General features: G+C 35.7%; 1 protein-coding gene across 1 annotated transcript; it reads right to left on the reverse strand.

The window, feature by feature from the left end:
- Nucleotides 1-8,336: 8,336 nt before the first annotated feature.
- On the reverse strand, nt 8,337-11,063 carry LOC104889737 (putative disease resistance RPP13-like protein 1). The gene has a single exon (XM_010675035.2). It carries the CDS (start codon nt 11,061-11,063, stop codon nt 8,337-8,339), a length of 2,727 nt encoding a protein of 908 aa, XP_010673337.2.
- Nucleotides 11,064-17,794: the final 6,731 nt, after the last annotated feature.

A 17,794-nucleotide genomic window follows, 5' to 3' on the forward strand; every position in this document is an offset into this window, starting at 1 on the left:
TCCTAACCGTTGTAACACCATTAATCCTAACATAATGATCAAGCTAATTAAGATAATCCAAAGGCCAAGATCCACCAATATGTTCTGTGAAACACTTACCTTCTGAAGAGATAGAAAAAACTGAATCTTTGTCCAAAGAAATGTACTAATGAAGGGCAGATACATGGGGGAAGTAAATAATTGAAAATCAAAAGCATCATAATTTTGATAAATGATAATCCAAATGCTAATAGCTTGAATAACAACAAGAGGAACATACACTTAAACGTATTAACTCTCCATGGTTTTGCAGATACATGGGGGACTATATTTTCTTTCTTAGAGCATCTCCAATGGCAAGCAACAACCCTTATTGTTTGTCATGCCACATCATCTTTTCAAGCTACAATAAATTTAAGCTACATACTACTCCAATGGCAAGCAACAACTAGTTTTAGCTTGAATGTGACTCACTTTGCCAACTAAGCTCTTAGTCTTGCATATCATTGGTAATTTAACTAATGGGTCCCACCACAAATCACTTTTTGTAGTCAAGGAACCTGCTTGGGCAAGCAACGATTGCTCTCTAGCAGACCTATTAAACTCTACTCCAATGGTTGAGCAACTTCCTCGCTATTTTAAAATATTACAAGCAAGTCCAAAAAGCCTATCATTGGAGTTGCTCTTAGCAACTACATTTAAAAGGCTCGTCAAATCCAACCCTGAAGTTTCTTGTCATGTATCCCTGCTATTGCTCATAGTCAAAACACATTGAAGAGCCCTTTTCAAATCATTTCCGTGCATGGTATGAAGAATAAAGAGATTTACTTAGTTACTTTCTGTTATTAGTTATTTACATTCTGTTATTGTAATAACAAACTTTGTTATTCTATAACTGATTTAGTTTCTTCTATTTGTAACTAGTATAAAAGAGGTGTAAGCTCATTCCTTATGATAATAAGAACATTTCTCAAGTCTTTCTTCCTCTATCATTCTCTCTCTAAAGAAGTCATGTAAGAGTTCTCTGATTCTCATGGTATCTGAGCAGATTCGATCAACCTGATCAATCGCTTAAAATTTTCTTTTTGATTTTCCACATAAATCAATTGAGTTGAGCTTATCTTCTCAAATTTCTTACAAAAATGGTGGAAATTATACCTACTTCTGGCGAAAAATCTGGAGAACAACAAAATACATTGAATTCATCAAATACTCACAATGTAAGTATTGCTTACAACGATCCTTATTTCATAACTGGTTCAGATCAAACTGTGAACAAACTAGTTGCAGTAAATCTCACTGGTAGCAATTTTATTAGCTGGAAAAAAAATGTTAAAAGAGCTTTCATTGCTAAGAACAAATTAGGATTTCTTGATGGAAGTCTTCCTAAACCTGATGAATCTGATAAAGACTATAATCGTTGGATGAGGTGTGATTATTTGCTAACATGGTGGTTAGTGAATTCTATGAGTGAAGAAATTGGTGAGAATTATACGTTTGTTGAATCTTCTGCACAATTATGGCGTGAGATTTGTGAATGTTATGGTCAATGTAATAGACCACAGATTTATCAATTAAAACGTGAAATAGATAGTCTCAGACAAGAGAATCAATCTATTATGAACTATTATGGCAAATTGAAGAGGTGTTGGGATGAACTTCAGAATTTACGAAGTTTTCCTTCCTGTACATGTGGAATTTTATCCAAATGCAGCTGTAACTTCGTAAAACGAGTATCTGATTTTGAATCAGAAGAGAAATTGATGCAGTTCTTGTTAGGTTTAAATAGTGGCTTTGACAATGCCATAAGTAGTATCCTAGCTATGGATCCTTTACCTTCAATTAGTAGAGCTTTTTATTTAGCTCTACAAATGGAGAAACAAAAGGAGGTTAGTGGCTTGAATGCTGGACCAGGGACTCATGAAATGAATGCTCTAGCTGTACAAAGACAGCCTCATTATGTTAGGGATAAATATAAGAAAGATTGGAAGAAAGATAAGCAAGAGAAGTTTTGTGAGTACTGCAAAAAAAAATGGACATACTAAGGATGTATGTTTCAAGCTCAAAGGATATCCAGATTGGTTCACTAAGAAACCTGGAACTGGAAAACTTGCTGCACATGTGTCTGTTGATACAGCAGACTATATTGCTGATAATCCTCTTGAGTGTAATGTAGCTGGTCCCTCTCAATCAAATGAAGGTGGTACTACTTCTGAGTTCATGATGATGCAGTCAATAATTCAAGAAGTAATGAGAGCTATGAAAGGGAAGCAAGTTGGGGCAGATTCCCCCAATAATACTGGATGTTCATATGCTAACTATGCAGGTATTACTTCTAATCCTCTTTTATTTACAAGCACTTGGATAGTGGATTCAGGAGCCACTGATCACATGACATTTGATGATAGTTTGTTTGTACATAAAAGGAAATTACACAATTTGGTGGAAATTGGCCTTCCTGATGGAAGTTGTTCATATGTGGCTGAAATTGGTAGTGTCAAGATTCATGATGATCTATTGCTTGAGGATGTGTTGTATGTGCCAAATTTTAAACATAATCTGCTTTCCATAGGAAAATTGATAGCTAAATCTCATATTGAAGTAGTGTTCTGTGCAAACAAGTGTGTTGTCTATGATTCCAAACACTCATCTAAAATTCTAGCTATAGGCTCTAAACACAAAGGCTTATACCTCATTCACTCCTCATCTTCTACCAATTCTGATCTTCATTCTTTACCTACTACAGCTACTAATATAGCTGTAGTGAATTCTGCTTCTTCTCCAAAGGAAAGAAATCTTACAAAAGCAGAAGTTGACTTACTTCATGCAAGATTGCGTCACATGTCATTATCCAAAATGAAATATGTATGTTCTTGTGATCATCTGAGTGAATACTTTTATGAAATTTGTGTTTTTGCTAAGCATCATAAAACTCCTTTCCCAAGAAGTGTCAGTAGATCTTCTCATTGCTTTGATCTAATCCATATAGACCTTTGGGGCCCTTATAAAGCCAAAACCATGACAGGAGCTTCATATTTCCTCACCATCCTTGATGATCATAGTAGATGTACATGGACTTATCTCTTACATAATAAGATGCAAGTTTACAGAACCATATCTTCCTTCCTTTTACAAACTGAAACCCAATTCAATACCAAGGTCAAGTTATCAGATCAGACAATGGTACAGAAATCATCCAAGATCAGTGTCTTACCCTTTTTCAAAATAAAGGCATCATACATCAAACTAGCATTGTAGGTAGACCACAACAAAATGGACGTGTAGAGAGAAAACATAGGCATTTATTGGAAGTAGCTAGGTCTCTTAAAATTCAAGCCAACCTACCTACTAAATTCTGGGGTGATTGCCTACTTACAGCTACTTTTCTCATCAATTTAATGCATCCTGTGGTCAAAGATTGGAAAACACCTTCTGAAATCTTATTTAATAAATCCCCATACTATTCTTTTCTCAAGGTCTTTGGTTGTCAATGCTTTTCCTACAATATAGACAGACATAAAGACAAATTTAGTCCAAGAGCTACAAAGTGTATATTCATTGGCTATCCTTTTGGTCAAAAAGGATACAAAGTCTATGACATGGAGTCTCACAAGTGTTTTGTCACTAGAGATGTTGTCTTTCAAGAACATATTTTTCCTTTTCATTCCCAGATTGATAAATCTCCTAATCTTCCATCTTCTGATATACCTATTATTTCCTTTCACAATCACTGCTCTTCTCCTCTTGATACACCTATGGATCCTAATGTTCCTTCTCTTTCTCTTAATTCTCCTTCTCCTTCTGTTCAGCATTCTAACTCTCTTAACTCTCATAATTTTGTTCCAGACTCTCCTATTACCAATCACAATTCTGTTCAGCATTCTAATTGTTCACAAGAGTCCACATATGTCATCAATTTACCTGATATTCAATCTAACAGTTCTCTTCAAGACTTTCATGTCTCCTCTCACACTGATAACATAATCATACCTGCTGTTAGGTAGTCTACTAGGCTTAGCAAACCTCCTCCTAAATACAAGGATTTTGTGTGTCCCACTCTTCCTATTTCTTCTCATTCTGAATCTTTTCATGTTCAAACTTCCAACACTTGCTTACATGAACCTACTTCATATAAGGAAGCTAACCAATTTCCTGAGTGGAGAGAGGCCATGCAACAAGAGTTAAATGCCCTTGAAATGAATCAAACTTGGGTTTTAACTTCTTTACCTATTGGCAAGAGAGCAATTGGCTCTAAATGGGTGTTTAAAATTAAACACAAGGCAGATGGGAGTATTGAGAGGTACAAAGCCAGGTTGGTTGCAACTGGCTATCAGCAAATTGAAGGAGAAGACTTTACTCACACCTTTTCTCCTGTTGCTTGATAGGTTGTCGTACACCCGTCAAAAATAATTCCTACAAAACCTTCTAACAATGTAGTAGGGTAAGTAGGGTCGAATCCACAGAGAGATGGTCGTTTTAATCTAGCTTTTAATATATGGAGAAACTAAACAAGATCAGGAATAAGTGAATTAATGTTCTAAACTAATCAAACTACGAAAATCAAACTAAAAAGATCTAGGGGAATGGTTCACCATGTTTATAACTATAAACTATCAAAATATTATCACAGTTCAATTAATCAGATATCTGGAGCGCAGATTAATCCTTGGTCAGGCATTAACACTCTCAAATCAACATATGCTAGTACGGTCGCTCAACATAATCAGATTTGCTAATTGTAGTTAAGCCTCTAAAGAGTACTATCTCTCGATCTATGACTCATATTAACAATATTTAATCAGACAATTGATAGATTGCAAGATTAACAATAAACACTAATTAATTAGAGAAATCAATAACTAATCAAACCATGAATAAGTATCAATCAAATGATAGCATATAAACGTTGGATTCCCAAACCCTAGAAATAAAAACTACTCTATCATGAAATAAATAATGAAATCTAAATCTACAAATAAAAACATAATCAAAGAAATCAAGAAAAGAAACTAAAAGAAATCATGAATTAATGAAAAAGAATAAAAACTAGGGTTTACAACTAAAAACTAGAGATAAAAAGAGAGGAGAAAAACTAAACCTAGAACTAAGAAAAAATAACGTGAAAGGGGAGAGGCGAGAGAAAGAATGAAAAACTTATCTAAATAATATCTTTTAACCTAATATGACTAGGAAAGTAATTTACAAGATAAGGAAAGTCTTAAATAAATCATTAATAGGCGGATTAGTGATCCGCGCGATGCGTGGCAGATTCCAGCAGAAACATGCAATCTTCCGAAAGACATAACTCCTTGACTAGAAGTCTCCTCGGGGTGTGCCACCTATCGTTGGAAATCTCTTCAAGTCTTGTTTCCAAATATGCTGGAATTACTCGATTTTAATAAGCACGTCAAAAGTTATGATCATAAGAGTAGACGTGACTCCTTTTTCACATTTCTTCTAATGATTTTCCGCTTCGTTTTTGCTCAAACTCGTACTATGACATATCCATAAGATCCTTATGCATTGTAACTTCTTTCCAAGTGCTCCTAATCCTCAAGTTTAGCTAATCATACACCAAATACGTCTTCAATGCCTGAAATTCATCAAAAACAAGAAAACATACCGAATAGGAGTAGAAAAGTATAACTTAAGAATATAATGCAACAATGAACCTAAATATGAAACTAAATGCTCTAAAATGCAACCTAAATGTACCTAAAAACTATATATATAAATGACTTATCATTGCTAAGATTGCTACAGTGAGAATTGTGATTTCTCTTGCTGCTGCCAAACACTGGCCTTTATGTCAATTAGACATTAACAATGCATTCCTCCATGGTTACTTAGAAGAGGAGGTGTATATGAAGCCACCCTTGGGCTATGATAAAGCCAAATCTGATGAGGTTTGTCACCTTAAAAGGTCTCTTTATGGCCTTAAGCAGGCTTCCAGACAATGGAATAAAGAGCTCAATAAATTTCTGATGTCCATTGGTTTTACTCAATCTAAGCAAGACTACTCATTGTTTACTAGAGACTCTCAAGGTGAATTTATTATTTTGCTGGTTTATGTTGATGATATGCTCTTGACTGGTACCTCACAATTACAAACTGATGAAATAAAGGTTGCTTTGGATAAAGCCTTTACAATCAAAGACTTGGGTGAACTAAAGTATTTTCTGGGAATTGAGATCATTAGAAATACTTCAGGAATTGTGCTTAGCTAGAAGAACTATATCTTGGACATGATTAAAGATCTAAATCTTAATCATTCCAGACCAGTTAGTACTCCTCTTCCTAAAGGACTAGCTTTGTCCACAGAATTGGGTGATGTTTTAGAAGAGCCAGAACAGTACAGAAAGTTGGTTGGCAGGTTGTTGTATCTCAATATCACAAGGCCTGATTTATCTTATGCTACTCAACACTTGAGTCAATTCTTAAGTTGCCCCAGAAAACCACATTTACAGGCAGCATTATATGTGGTTAGATACTTGAAGAGCACACTTCATCTTGGTTTGTTTTATTCTGCCAACAGTGATGATGTAGTTAAGGCCTACAGTGATGCAGATTGGAGCACATGTTTGTTTACTAGCAGATCTCTAAGTGCATATTGTATTTTCATTGGGAATCATTTGGTGTCCTGGAAAACTAAAAAGCAAAGGACTGTCAGTAAATCATCTGCTGAAGCAGAGTATAGGAGTATGTCAAGCACTGCTTCTGAAGTAGTTTGGCTTGAAGGATTATTGCAAGATTTAAAAGTGCATGTTCCTCTTCCCATCTGTTTATATTGTGATAATACTGCTGCTGAGCACATTGCTCAGAACCCAGTATTCCATGAAAGAACAAAACATCTAAAGAGGGATTGTCATTATGTCAGGGAGCAGGTAGAAGCTGGATTTATTCAAACTTCTCATGTTTCAAGCCAGGAGCAACTTGCAGATTTGTTAACAAAGGCCTTACCAGGACCACAGCATCAGTATCTTACTGCCAAGCTTGGACTTGTTGACTCCAATCATGTCCAGCTTGAAGGGGGATATGAAGAATAAAGAGATTTACTTAGTTACTTTCTGTTATTAGTTAGTTACATTCTGTTATTGTAATAACAAACTTTGTTATTCTATAACTGATTTAGTTTCTTCTATTTGTAACTAGTATAAAAGAGATGTAAGCTCATTCCTTATGATAATAAGAACATCTCTCAAGTCTTGCTTCCTCTATCATTCTCTCTCTAAAGAACTCATGTAAGAGTTCTCTGATTCTCACATGGCCAGATCAAATTCCTACCCGCAAATCGAAAAATGAAATCACAGCCTAAAATATTATTAGCCCTGTGTAATAGCAATGATACAAGCATCAACTGATCAAAATGTTGCCACTAAAAATCTTAAAGAGCAATTAGCTTACACAAATCAGGTTAATTTAGCTGGCTTGCAGGTGATTTAATCTTTATGCAAACAGCATACTCGATCCTTTAGCCTAAAATTTAGTGGCCTATGCCTTTCTAGTTCAATCCTAATCTATATTTCCACTCTATGAACCTATGCTAATTTATAGATTTGATACGTTTATACCAGTACCAGCTGAAAATTTCACCGGTTCTTACATACGTTTATAAGAGAGTACTGCGGTTGTTGTAATCAAAATGCATAAACTGACATTGAAAGTAGTCTAAGTTGTTGTCCAAGTTAAATAAAATCGACAAGCGCACATGGGTCTTGTAGCTAAGCCAGGCACTAGGACCATCGATGCACAATGCAGCCGTTGATGCCTGCTTTGAAGCCTTTGGGCGTCAGGAAGATCTCCAAGTTGTGTGCTTCAAAAGAACAAAAAGTTTGATGTTCTAATACAGTCTCCTGTCTTTTTTTTTTTTTTTTTTTTTTGGTGAAATACAGTCTCCTGTCTGGTTTTCTTCTTTATAAATCCAAATATGCGTGTATCCCTAGAGGTTGTTTGCCAAGATTTCGTATACTTAACGAGGCAAATTGTGCTTCTCCGCGGTCTTTTGTAATGTCTCAGTGTAAAATGGTAGTGATGATAAAAAATGGATATGGAATACTCCATTGATAGCTTTTTATTTTACCCACTTAGAATATAAAAACATGAATTTCCTTCAAAAAAAAAAATTACGATATTAAGCATTATACTGTCAGGCAAGTTAGCCATCACTGCTTATTCGACATTCAACAACCAACAAGTACAGATAACACTCACTAGTCACTATTACACTTAAAAAAAAAAAACACACATTTACGCTCACTATATATGAATGGATCTGATATTGTTCCATACAATAGCTTGTTGAAATTTTTTTTGCCCCTCTTCTTGATCATCAGCATGTAATTCACTCCACAAAGCGATCAAAACTTGTAAGTATCGACCCCCATAGGAAGATCTGGTTCTGTTTGTAGATTTCGACACTTTACGGTTTCTAAATTCTTGAGTGAAGTTAAGTGTCGCAAAGTAGACAAGACAGACAATGCAGGACATTTGACAAACCTCAGCTCGCGAAGATGAGGCATATCCCCAGGCTTCAATCCTTCCCACCTAGTAAGTCCTTGCATGTTCTTAAGTTCTAGCAACTCCAATTGTGGGAACCTGGTGTAGTTAACATCCCCAAAAAATTGTCGGCCTAATTGGACCAAATTGCGTGCTGTATCAATGGAAAGAGTTTGCAGAAGTGGAAGCTTCCAGAATGTTGGAAGTTCAGTAATGTATGAGCAATTGTACAGACGAATGACCTTCAGATGACACGAACTACTACAAAGCCAACTTGGAAATGCAGCTCCACTGTAGTTTGTCAGCCGAAGTTCTGTTAAGTTATTATGAGGTTGAAGCTTATTGAGGATTCTTACCATCGCTGTTACTCGCATTGTTGTGTCTGTCCAATGCAACTCCAGTTTTTTAAGGTGGGGTTTTAGGCGTAGTTTGGCATTCTCAGCTTCTCCCGAATTTTGAACATTTTCAAGCTCCATTATCTTGATTGACCCGCGGATGCTATTCATGTTCCCTAGTTCTGTGATACGATATCCTTCTCTATTCTTCACAATGTAAGCATCTAAGGCTTGAAGGTTGGTTAGCCTTCCTATGTAATCTGGTGTGGAACGCAAATTGTTGATATCCACATCAAGACGGATTAGATTAACTAGGTTCGAGATTCTGCTAGGCAGCTGAAGAAGATGTGGACAGTATCTAAGCTTTATGACGCGCAGACCAAGGAGTTCACAGGTTGTTTCTGGCAAACTCTGGATTGGGGTATCAGATGCATCTAGGTAACGAAGGTGTACAAGTTTACAAACTGATCTAGGAAGAGTATGTATTAGGGATCTGTTTAGGCTCAGTACACGTAATGACCTCAATTTATGAAATAAAGACTCAGGGACTTCACTGAGGTTGGCTCTTTGTTTAGGCAACAAAAGAAATGTCCTTAAGTGGGTGTAGAATTTTTCAATGACCTTTAAGTGATATGAAGTTACGTTTTGACAGCATAGTGACAAATGGTAGACGGGTTTCGTAGGAAGGAATGGTCGGTCACCATCATCATTCATTTGATGATGGCTTAGGTAGGAAGCTATATTCTTAGCAAACCTATGAGTAAACTCATGAATTTTACAAGCAACCATTTTATTTTCTTCTGTGGGGTAATGTGAAACATGTAACATAGACCTTGACAATAGATCATCAAAATGTTGTCCTGCATTTTTCAAGCCTAAGGTAGTCCACTCCTCAGGTGTTACAAAACCTTCTGCCATCCAAAGTTGCGAGAGTTCGTCTTTTCTATAGTAATAATCATTAGGGAAGAGATATAAATAAGCAAGAAACTTACTCAACTCTGGTGGCATAACAGGGTCGTTGAATCTTAACTTTGGTAAGATTTGATCAGAAAACTCCCTCAAATCCCACAAGTTCGTTTCCTCAAAATGTGAAATTGCCTCTTCTGACCTCTGTGAGATGCACTCAGCTGATATCGCTAAACTGAACCAGTTAGCTACCAGAGGTAAACCTGCACATTTTTCGGCTATTCGAGAAATACTGTGACCATATCGATGATGAGATAGACTGCCTGGATATTCATCCAACCCTTTCAGAATCAACTCCCTGCAATCCTCGTCAGACAATCGGTTAATGTAGTATGGAGTTGTAGCAGTTACAGAAGCAACCTTAGGATCACGAGTAGTGATAAGAAAGATAGTTTCAGGAGCAAGATTGGAAAGCAATGTACTCCAAGCCAAGTGATGCACATTCCACATGTCATCCAACATGAGCAAAGTTCTTCTTTTATGTGGTGGCCCTGTAACAGGATATCCATAAGCCACATGACCGTCCATAGATGGTTCATCAATGATGCTGCTCGTAGAATTGAAATCATCCGGCACAGAAGCCCATTTGACAGAAAACTCTTTGTTGATCGTGGCATCGTTCTGAATAAATCGAGCAAGTGTTGTTTTTCCTAAGCCTGACATGCCAATAATGCAAACACCCTTCCCTGTAAATGAAGGATTGAGCAAGTACTTCTGCATTATGGCTCTCTTGTCTTTATATCTTGCTCGAGCAAGCGGCCTTTGTGGACGTGTAGAAGAATAAGCAGCAGTTGAACTTCTGCCCACCCGGTTACTGGTAGCAGCAGCTTGAAGTAGGCCATCCACCTCCCTGTCTATCTTCTGCAGCTTATCTTCGAGAGCTTTTATATTACGAGGCAAATTCCATTTCTTCAATGATGCTAAATTGTTGCCTGCCAACTGTGTTTCGCTTTCTGGGATCGGATGACAACAGTTAGCAGAATTACTCGTCTTAGTGTTGCTTCTAATGTGATTCTGCTTCATTATGTCAAGCCTTACGCCATCAATTATGTCGTCCACCTCGTAGAATAGCTTGGTCACGTCTTGCAGCCACTCCCTTAAAAGCACCTTGAAGTGCTCATCGTCATGAAGCTGATTAAGCTTGTGCTGCACCACCTCAGAACTTGTGATCAGTGATCTGAAATTTTCTTTTACATTTCGTATATGACTGATCTCGTTGATGGCGAGATCTGTTAAATTCTTTAACAGGATTGTGAGAAAAGGTGATGCCAATGGAATAAACTCCATATTTGCTCCACTTTATTTAGTTAGGCTTTGGGAAACTAATGAGAGAAAAGTTGTATCAAGTGATCATTTTATCTTTGAAGTATATTATTGTACAGAGTGTTTTTGGTTCATCAGATTGACTAGGTAAGTTTCCTAGGTAGTTAGAATCTCAATGTCGCTTTATAATATAACGACAGCACAACCACGAAGAATTGCAGAGTGCAGAGACCAAAGGACATAATGTAAACGCGGAATCAAATGATATACTTAATACATGTAGACATGTAGTTCATGCTTTGATTCTCGTAATAAACTATGGTCATCGGTCATCTGTTTTTAATTCTGCAATTATTAGACTAATTAGAATTAGTCAAGTAAATATATTTTTTTTCTTCAATCATTCATCTTTTAAAATTTCTTCATCATGTTCTGAAAAATGAAAATTAAACATGTAATAGAAAAAAAAAATTGGTATTCAATGCTGTCGTTTGTTGAATAATAATATTTGGAAAGTGTCTATGAAATCTCCAATGGCTGAAAAATATTCTTGTATCATTATCTGTGCCACTCAATCTTATTGGTGGATGTTCGGATTGTAATATGTTAAATATTAGTATGTAAACTGTGGTTCCTTTATTTACTCAAAAAAAAAAATTATTGGTGGAGGATATCAATAAGAAGGTAATTTCATGCATCCCTTTCTTCTTCTATTGAAGCAATTTGTTAAAATTCTCTATGGTAATTGTTGGGCCTAGAAAATTTCATATTAGCAAAGAAGGAATTAAATATCAGTTAGCAAGAATCATGGGATTGGCATTGACTTTGGGTATAACTGCTGGAGGAAAATCAGGAGGAAGTTAGAGATAAACAAGGCACTACCTATCTTCAAGGGAGTTTCTCTTCTACTACTTCTCATAGCCTATATATATATGTAGTTCAATGTAACCCTAGTTTCTCTTCTACTACTTCTCTCTCTCCACGCACACATTCATATTCTTTATTCTCTACTCTAATATTTTCCATAGTGGCACAAGAAAGCTTGATATTATAATTTACCCTTGTATTGAGGCCGTCGGCATATATTTGTGGATTGGTGATCAAGAGTATCACCCGCGGTTTTTCCCATCATTTGGGTTTTCCGCGTTAACAATTCGTTTGTCTTTTTATTGTTTTATTTCCTTTACATATTTCATTTATTCGTTAATATTGATTGCCATAGTGTAAAGATCTCGTTGTTGGTTCCCTTTTCCTTTTGCGTACTTGGTACAAAATTGGCATAAACAGTAATCAATACCAATCTCAAAATTATTCACCTTTTTCAAATTAATCAATCAAATATATATACAACAAGGTTTAGGAAACATTCTTAAACACGACTCCTAAAATATATCAAACTAGACTCTTATTTGTACAATAGGTATATCTCATCATTCTATCTTGTTAATTTTAATCATATCTCAATTTGTTGAAGTCTCGAGCTGGAAATCGAGATCCGATCAAGGAACGTTTTTATTTTCTTAATTTTGAAATCAAATTTGCAAATTGCAAGGTTCTTATCTCTCCCACTTTTTTTAAACGATTTTCACGAATTTAGGGTTTATTTATGCTATTTGTGACGATAAAACTAGGGCTTGATTTTGGTTTGTTGAACAATGTTAAAGGGGTCGTCTTTAACTATTAGGCTCCAAACCAAATGTGGTTGTGGTGTCTATGGGTGTTCACAGATGGTTAACCGTCCCGAAATAACATTTTGGTTCAGTAACCGTAAGTTTCAGATCGCTCTTTTTGCGAACCGTAACTGTTTAGACTGGTTGTCGCCTAATTTGTTAACCGTTTTTCGATTAACCATTAACCGGTATTTAAGTTATACTATTAGGTTTTACATATATATGCAAATGTAATACATTATGCATTATGCAAATATGTATTTTCGGTATCCATTATGCTAAAATTTTTTTACATATATGCAAATATGTAATACAACACATATGTATTTTCTAACTGAAATTAGGTTTTTAATTATTTGAGGAGTTAGAAAAATGTCACGAAGGGTAAGTTTTGGGGGGGGAGAGATATGACCATAACTCGTTATTAGAATGTGGACCCCGTTACCAACTAAAATATGATTATTAGTGCTGAATTTAGATAAGGGCATGAGCATACCTGAGTTACGTGTCATGTGAAATGTAGTAGTCGAGTCTATATACCATCCATCATCTGGCTGTTGGAGGCTCATAGTAGAAAAGGCATGGTCCAATTTCGTAGGAGTCATAAGGGGTCCATATGGGGTTGTGTAAGTCGGATAAGCTTGCTACTAGGCAGGAGGTCCACGCTAAGATGGATGGGCAGACATGGGTCCAGGAGCATAGGCCCGTCGAGGGTAAGGAAAAGGTGTTGATGCATAGGACTTGCGCCTTGCTGAGGAGTCCAGTACGGATTGGGTTGTAGAGGAGGATTGGCCCAATGTAAGGGAGGGATGCCTGGCCACATTGGGGCAGTTTGCTGGGGATATTGTTTTGGCCGCATCCTCGACCACGTCCCCTGCCACCGTCAGCATTGTCGCGGCCGCTGCCGCGTCCACCGATGTGGCCACCGCCGCCGCCACCTCTGCGGTTATTGGGCTAAATTTGTTGTTAGGCCTGCGGTTGGGCCTGATTTTGTGGAGTATCATTCGTAGCAACAAAGGATTGGGCCTGCTTAGGTGCCTCGCTCTTGAGAACATCTGGATTTTTCTAGGGGAAAACGAGATCGGGCCGTCTCAAAAGAAGATAGAGGATTCGTTTATTGTATCAGTGATGCAATAGTGTTAAATTCAGTGTGAACGAGCCCATAAACCATGCGCAAAACTAATTTTTGCTCAGAAACAATTTGATCAACATTGGTTAATTGATCTTTGAGATGTTTAGTTGTTGATAGTAGGCAGAGATGTCGGGAAAATTCGACAAATGCATGGCGTTAAATTGATTTTCCATCTACACTACTCGTGTGTGTTTATTGTCCTGGAAAATTTTAGTCTATTTCATGTTTCATGGGCCGTGACTCCGCGATATAAGACGGTTTGAAGGAAGTCATAAGAAATGATGCCATAGATCGACTTTTTTACAATCGAATCAAGAAGACGATTCCATAAATCGGTCGGAATATCAAGGAGCACATAGTTTTTGGATCAATATATCCAAAACATTGCGCGCATGATGGCAATGGATTTCAAATAATTCAACCCAATTGGAATATTGAGGCTTTTCATGATCAAGTATGATTGGAATCTCATTCTTTATATTACTAACTGCTTGTGCTGGATGAAAGGCGACAGGGGGAGGGGTACGCGGAGGTGGCATGTTGGATGTTTTGCCTTCAACGTCGCCTAGCATGGTGGCTAAAAAGGTTAATGTAAGCGGAAGACTTTGGTTGCAGTAGGATCATCACAGGTGAGCACGAGGCAAAGGACAAGAAAGAAAATCGAGACTTTGGTGAACATGGATGTGAGGTCCGGATGGTTTTCTTTGTTGTGCTAAGGTCGGATCACTAAGTTATTCTCTTGATACCATGTTAGATTATTAGAAACTTCGTAACCTTGGAGTGTTTCCATTGATCTAAACTTACAGGGTTTACAAAATATGTTTCCTGATCATGTTAGGAATCCGAAAAATAGATATAACAATAATCTATACAAACTATATCCTATTTAGGTGAGAAAATATTATCCTTAATAGTATCTCTATAAGTACTAAATCATATGTATAATCAAGATCCGGTGAGAACCACGCTTTATAATGAGAAGCAAGAACCAATATAAGCCCTTAGACCCCATGTCATTAATGACTTTTTCGTAATTATGCAACTTTTTATATTGATTCCCGATTTCTTTGCTTTTACAGAAGTTTCATCTACTTTTGGGCCAATTTTACTTACTTTTACTAGTTTTACCTTTACTTCTAATATTAAGTTAACTTAAACTTATCCAAGACGGTAATTTTACAAGATAAATTGAAATGTTAGATGCCAATAATGATATTTTATACTCATTAATGTACTTTTATCCTTAAAAAGTTTAAATTAAAATATCAAGTATAAGAAGTTGCATTTTTGTTTATTTACTTTTCATTCAATATGATTTACTCCCTCTGTTTTTGTTTGTCATTCTCACTTTTCTGTGCGCGTCTCCCATTGCACTCTTTAAACTTAAATATATTTCATTATATATTAGTAAAAATTATAACAATTGAATATTAATAACGTACTAATTGAAACGAATCAAACAAGATCCTACATTTTTCTTATAAAATGAGAAAAATTGAGAAGATTCTCTTTATGAATGAATAGTGTCAAGATTTCAAGTGAGAAAGAAAAAAAAAACAGAGGGAGTACTTTATTATCTTTTTAGTTTACTTTTAAGGGGTAAACTTGATTCTCATTCTCATTCTCATTCTCATTATAGACTTGGTTCTCATTGGATTATGGTTCTATATATATTAATATTAGAGATGAACAAAGTGAGCCGGTCCGGCCTAGCCCAAAAATGTCCAGGCTTGGGCATTTTTTTTGGGCTCAAATTCGAGCTCGACCCAATTTTTTTGGGTTTAGAGTGGATTTTCGGCAACCTAAAAAATTATTTTTAGTTTAAATTTTGGACCGATCTTATTTTGTCCTGAAAAGTCCGTTATATTTGCCTCGAAAAAGTGGGATTAAATTTTATATATATACACACTGACACACATCTATTATACCAAAATATTTATCACAAGAGTTAAGGGACAAATATGATATTGTTACTTTGGAAGTAATGGTAAAATAGACTTTCCAAACGCAATGTTCACAACTCACTAGCAAACATTGCAAAAGGTTGGTGGGTGAGATTCGAACCTGTGACTTTTCTGTCACACTGATTCTAGTAACATATTAAAGGATCAACTTAACCAAAAACTTAAATAATGATTGAAGGTCCGTGAATAATTTTATACTCCATCACTCTACGTGATTAAGGACTTAGAATATTCACGAAAGGTCATATTGATCAAGCTTTCTACGTGGTTGCCATAATTTAATAGCAATTGATCTCATTTAATTTGACCTTGTGCATACTCTTAAAATATACGATTATACACTTGTACAAGTGATTAAGATCAATAATTGAATTCATGAAGAAAGTTTATTCATGAGTCATGACAAAGGCGATCGTTAGCATAATATGAATACTAATAAATTAAGATTATCGTTACGCCAGCTTTTTTTAAGGCATCTTACAGGCATCTTACAAATTGCAAAGTCCACTTTATTTAAATAAGATGATATTATGAGTTTTGATGGAACTCAATAGTCAAGCTCGAAAATTTTGTATGCGTATGTAATATGAATAAAAATGAATTACTCTGTTTTTTCTAACACATTTAGAGGGAAAAAATAAGGAATTGTCTGCCCCACAATATGGTATGTTATTGAAATGTATGGGAAATGATGCAAGCTCCACTATTTTAATTGGCCTTAAATAGCGGAATTTTATGGTGTTCTTTAGCATAATATTAGATTTTATTCTCATTCATCTTCGTTATTATAGACAAAAAATGTCTCAATTTTCTTCCCAAAACCACCAATTGTGGTGTTCCTCTTGCTGCAAAAGTCTAAATAAAAGAGAGAAGATCGAGCTTGGTGTTCGAGATTTTGGGTCGAAGTGCAGGAGAGAGAAAAAAGAATCTCTATAAAAATCAAAGAGAAGTTCATGATTTTTACAGATAGGTTGTTGATAGAAAATTGAAGAAAAGAATGCGGATAGTATTTCATAAAGAATGATATATGGTAATGTTAATTATTGAACAATTTAGAAAATGATATATGGGATGAAAAATTGTGAAGGAAAACACATGTTTGAAGATGTGACTCTAATACTTTGGTAATGAGTCGAGAATTTTCCCTCTAAAATATACATTATTTTATTATCCCCTTCATTGTCTAGTAGTAACCTTCTTTGATGGGCTCAACAATTGTGTATAAGATCTGGAAATGAGGAATTTATTGTTTTATCATTTAATTTTATAGATAATACTGAGAGACTTTATATCTTTTGAGAATATGAAGGGGTAAATAATGATATGATCCAACAATCTGACTTCAATCCGAACAAATTAATAGGTAGTATTTAGTAATTTTAACTCGTTTAAATAAATGGATCAACCTAACATGACCTAGTTTTTAAACGGGTTTGGTATTGAACTTTCAAATGCAAATTCGACACGGTAACACGCAACACGTTTAATTACAAGACTATTTTCAATATCATTAGTGTGGCTTACTGGGTTTGGTTCATTGTATTTGTTCTTTGCTTGTTGTATATAGTTCATTTCGGTATGATAATTTGTACGTTTACACAAGCATATACAATTTGCAACATAATACAAAAAAAAAATACAATTTTGAATGAATTAACACATGTCATGTTTCATTCAAAAGAGAAGATACAATTTATAATAAAAGCATAGGTAATAAAAGAACAAGCATATATATATAATGAAATGAATATTGACCATAAACATGGCATATCATGATTCATGATCTTCAGTATATAATATGATCTAAACACACATCTCACAATATGGATGAGGTGTTGGAGAGAGCAACTCAAAAGCACACGGTTTCCTGAAGGACTTAGACGCACGAACTAAAGTCTAAACGGGAGCAACTTCTTTTATTCATTTCCTTCTGGTTTTATATTGAACAAGTGTTTTTTTTTTTCGGAAATTAGGTGGTAGACACTAGGA

This window comes from Beta vulgaris, chromosome 3 (genome assembly GCF_026745355.1).
Source record: "Beta vulgaris subsp. vulgaris cultivar EL10 chromosome 3, EL10.2, whole genome shotgun sequence".
In the NCBI taxonomy this organism is placed as follows: Eukaryota; Viridiplantae; Streptophyta; class Magnoliopsida; order Caryophyllales; family Amaranthaceae; genus Beta; species Beta vulgaris.

Bases quoted from the DNA above. Each gene is read 5' to 3' on its own strand.
- LOC104889737 (XM_010675035.2), bottom strand. From the start codon at position 11,063: ATGGAGTTTATTCCATTGGCATCACCTTTTCTCACAATCCTGTTAAAG.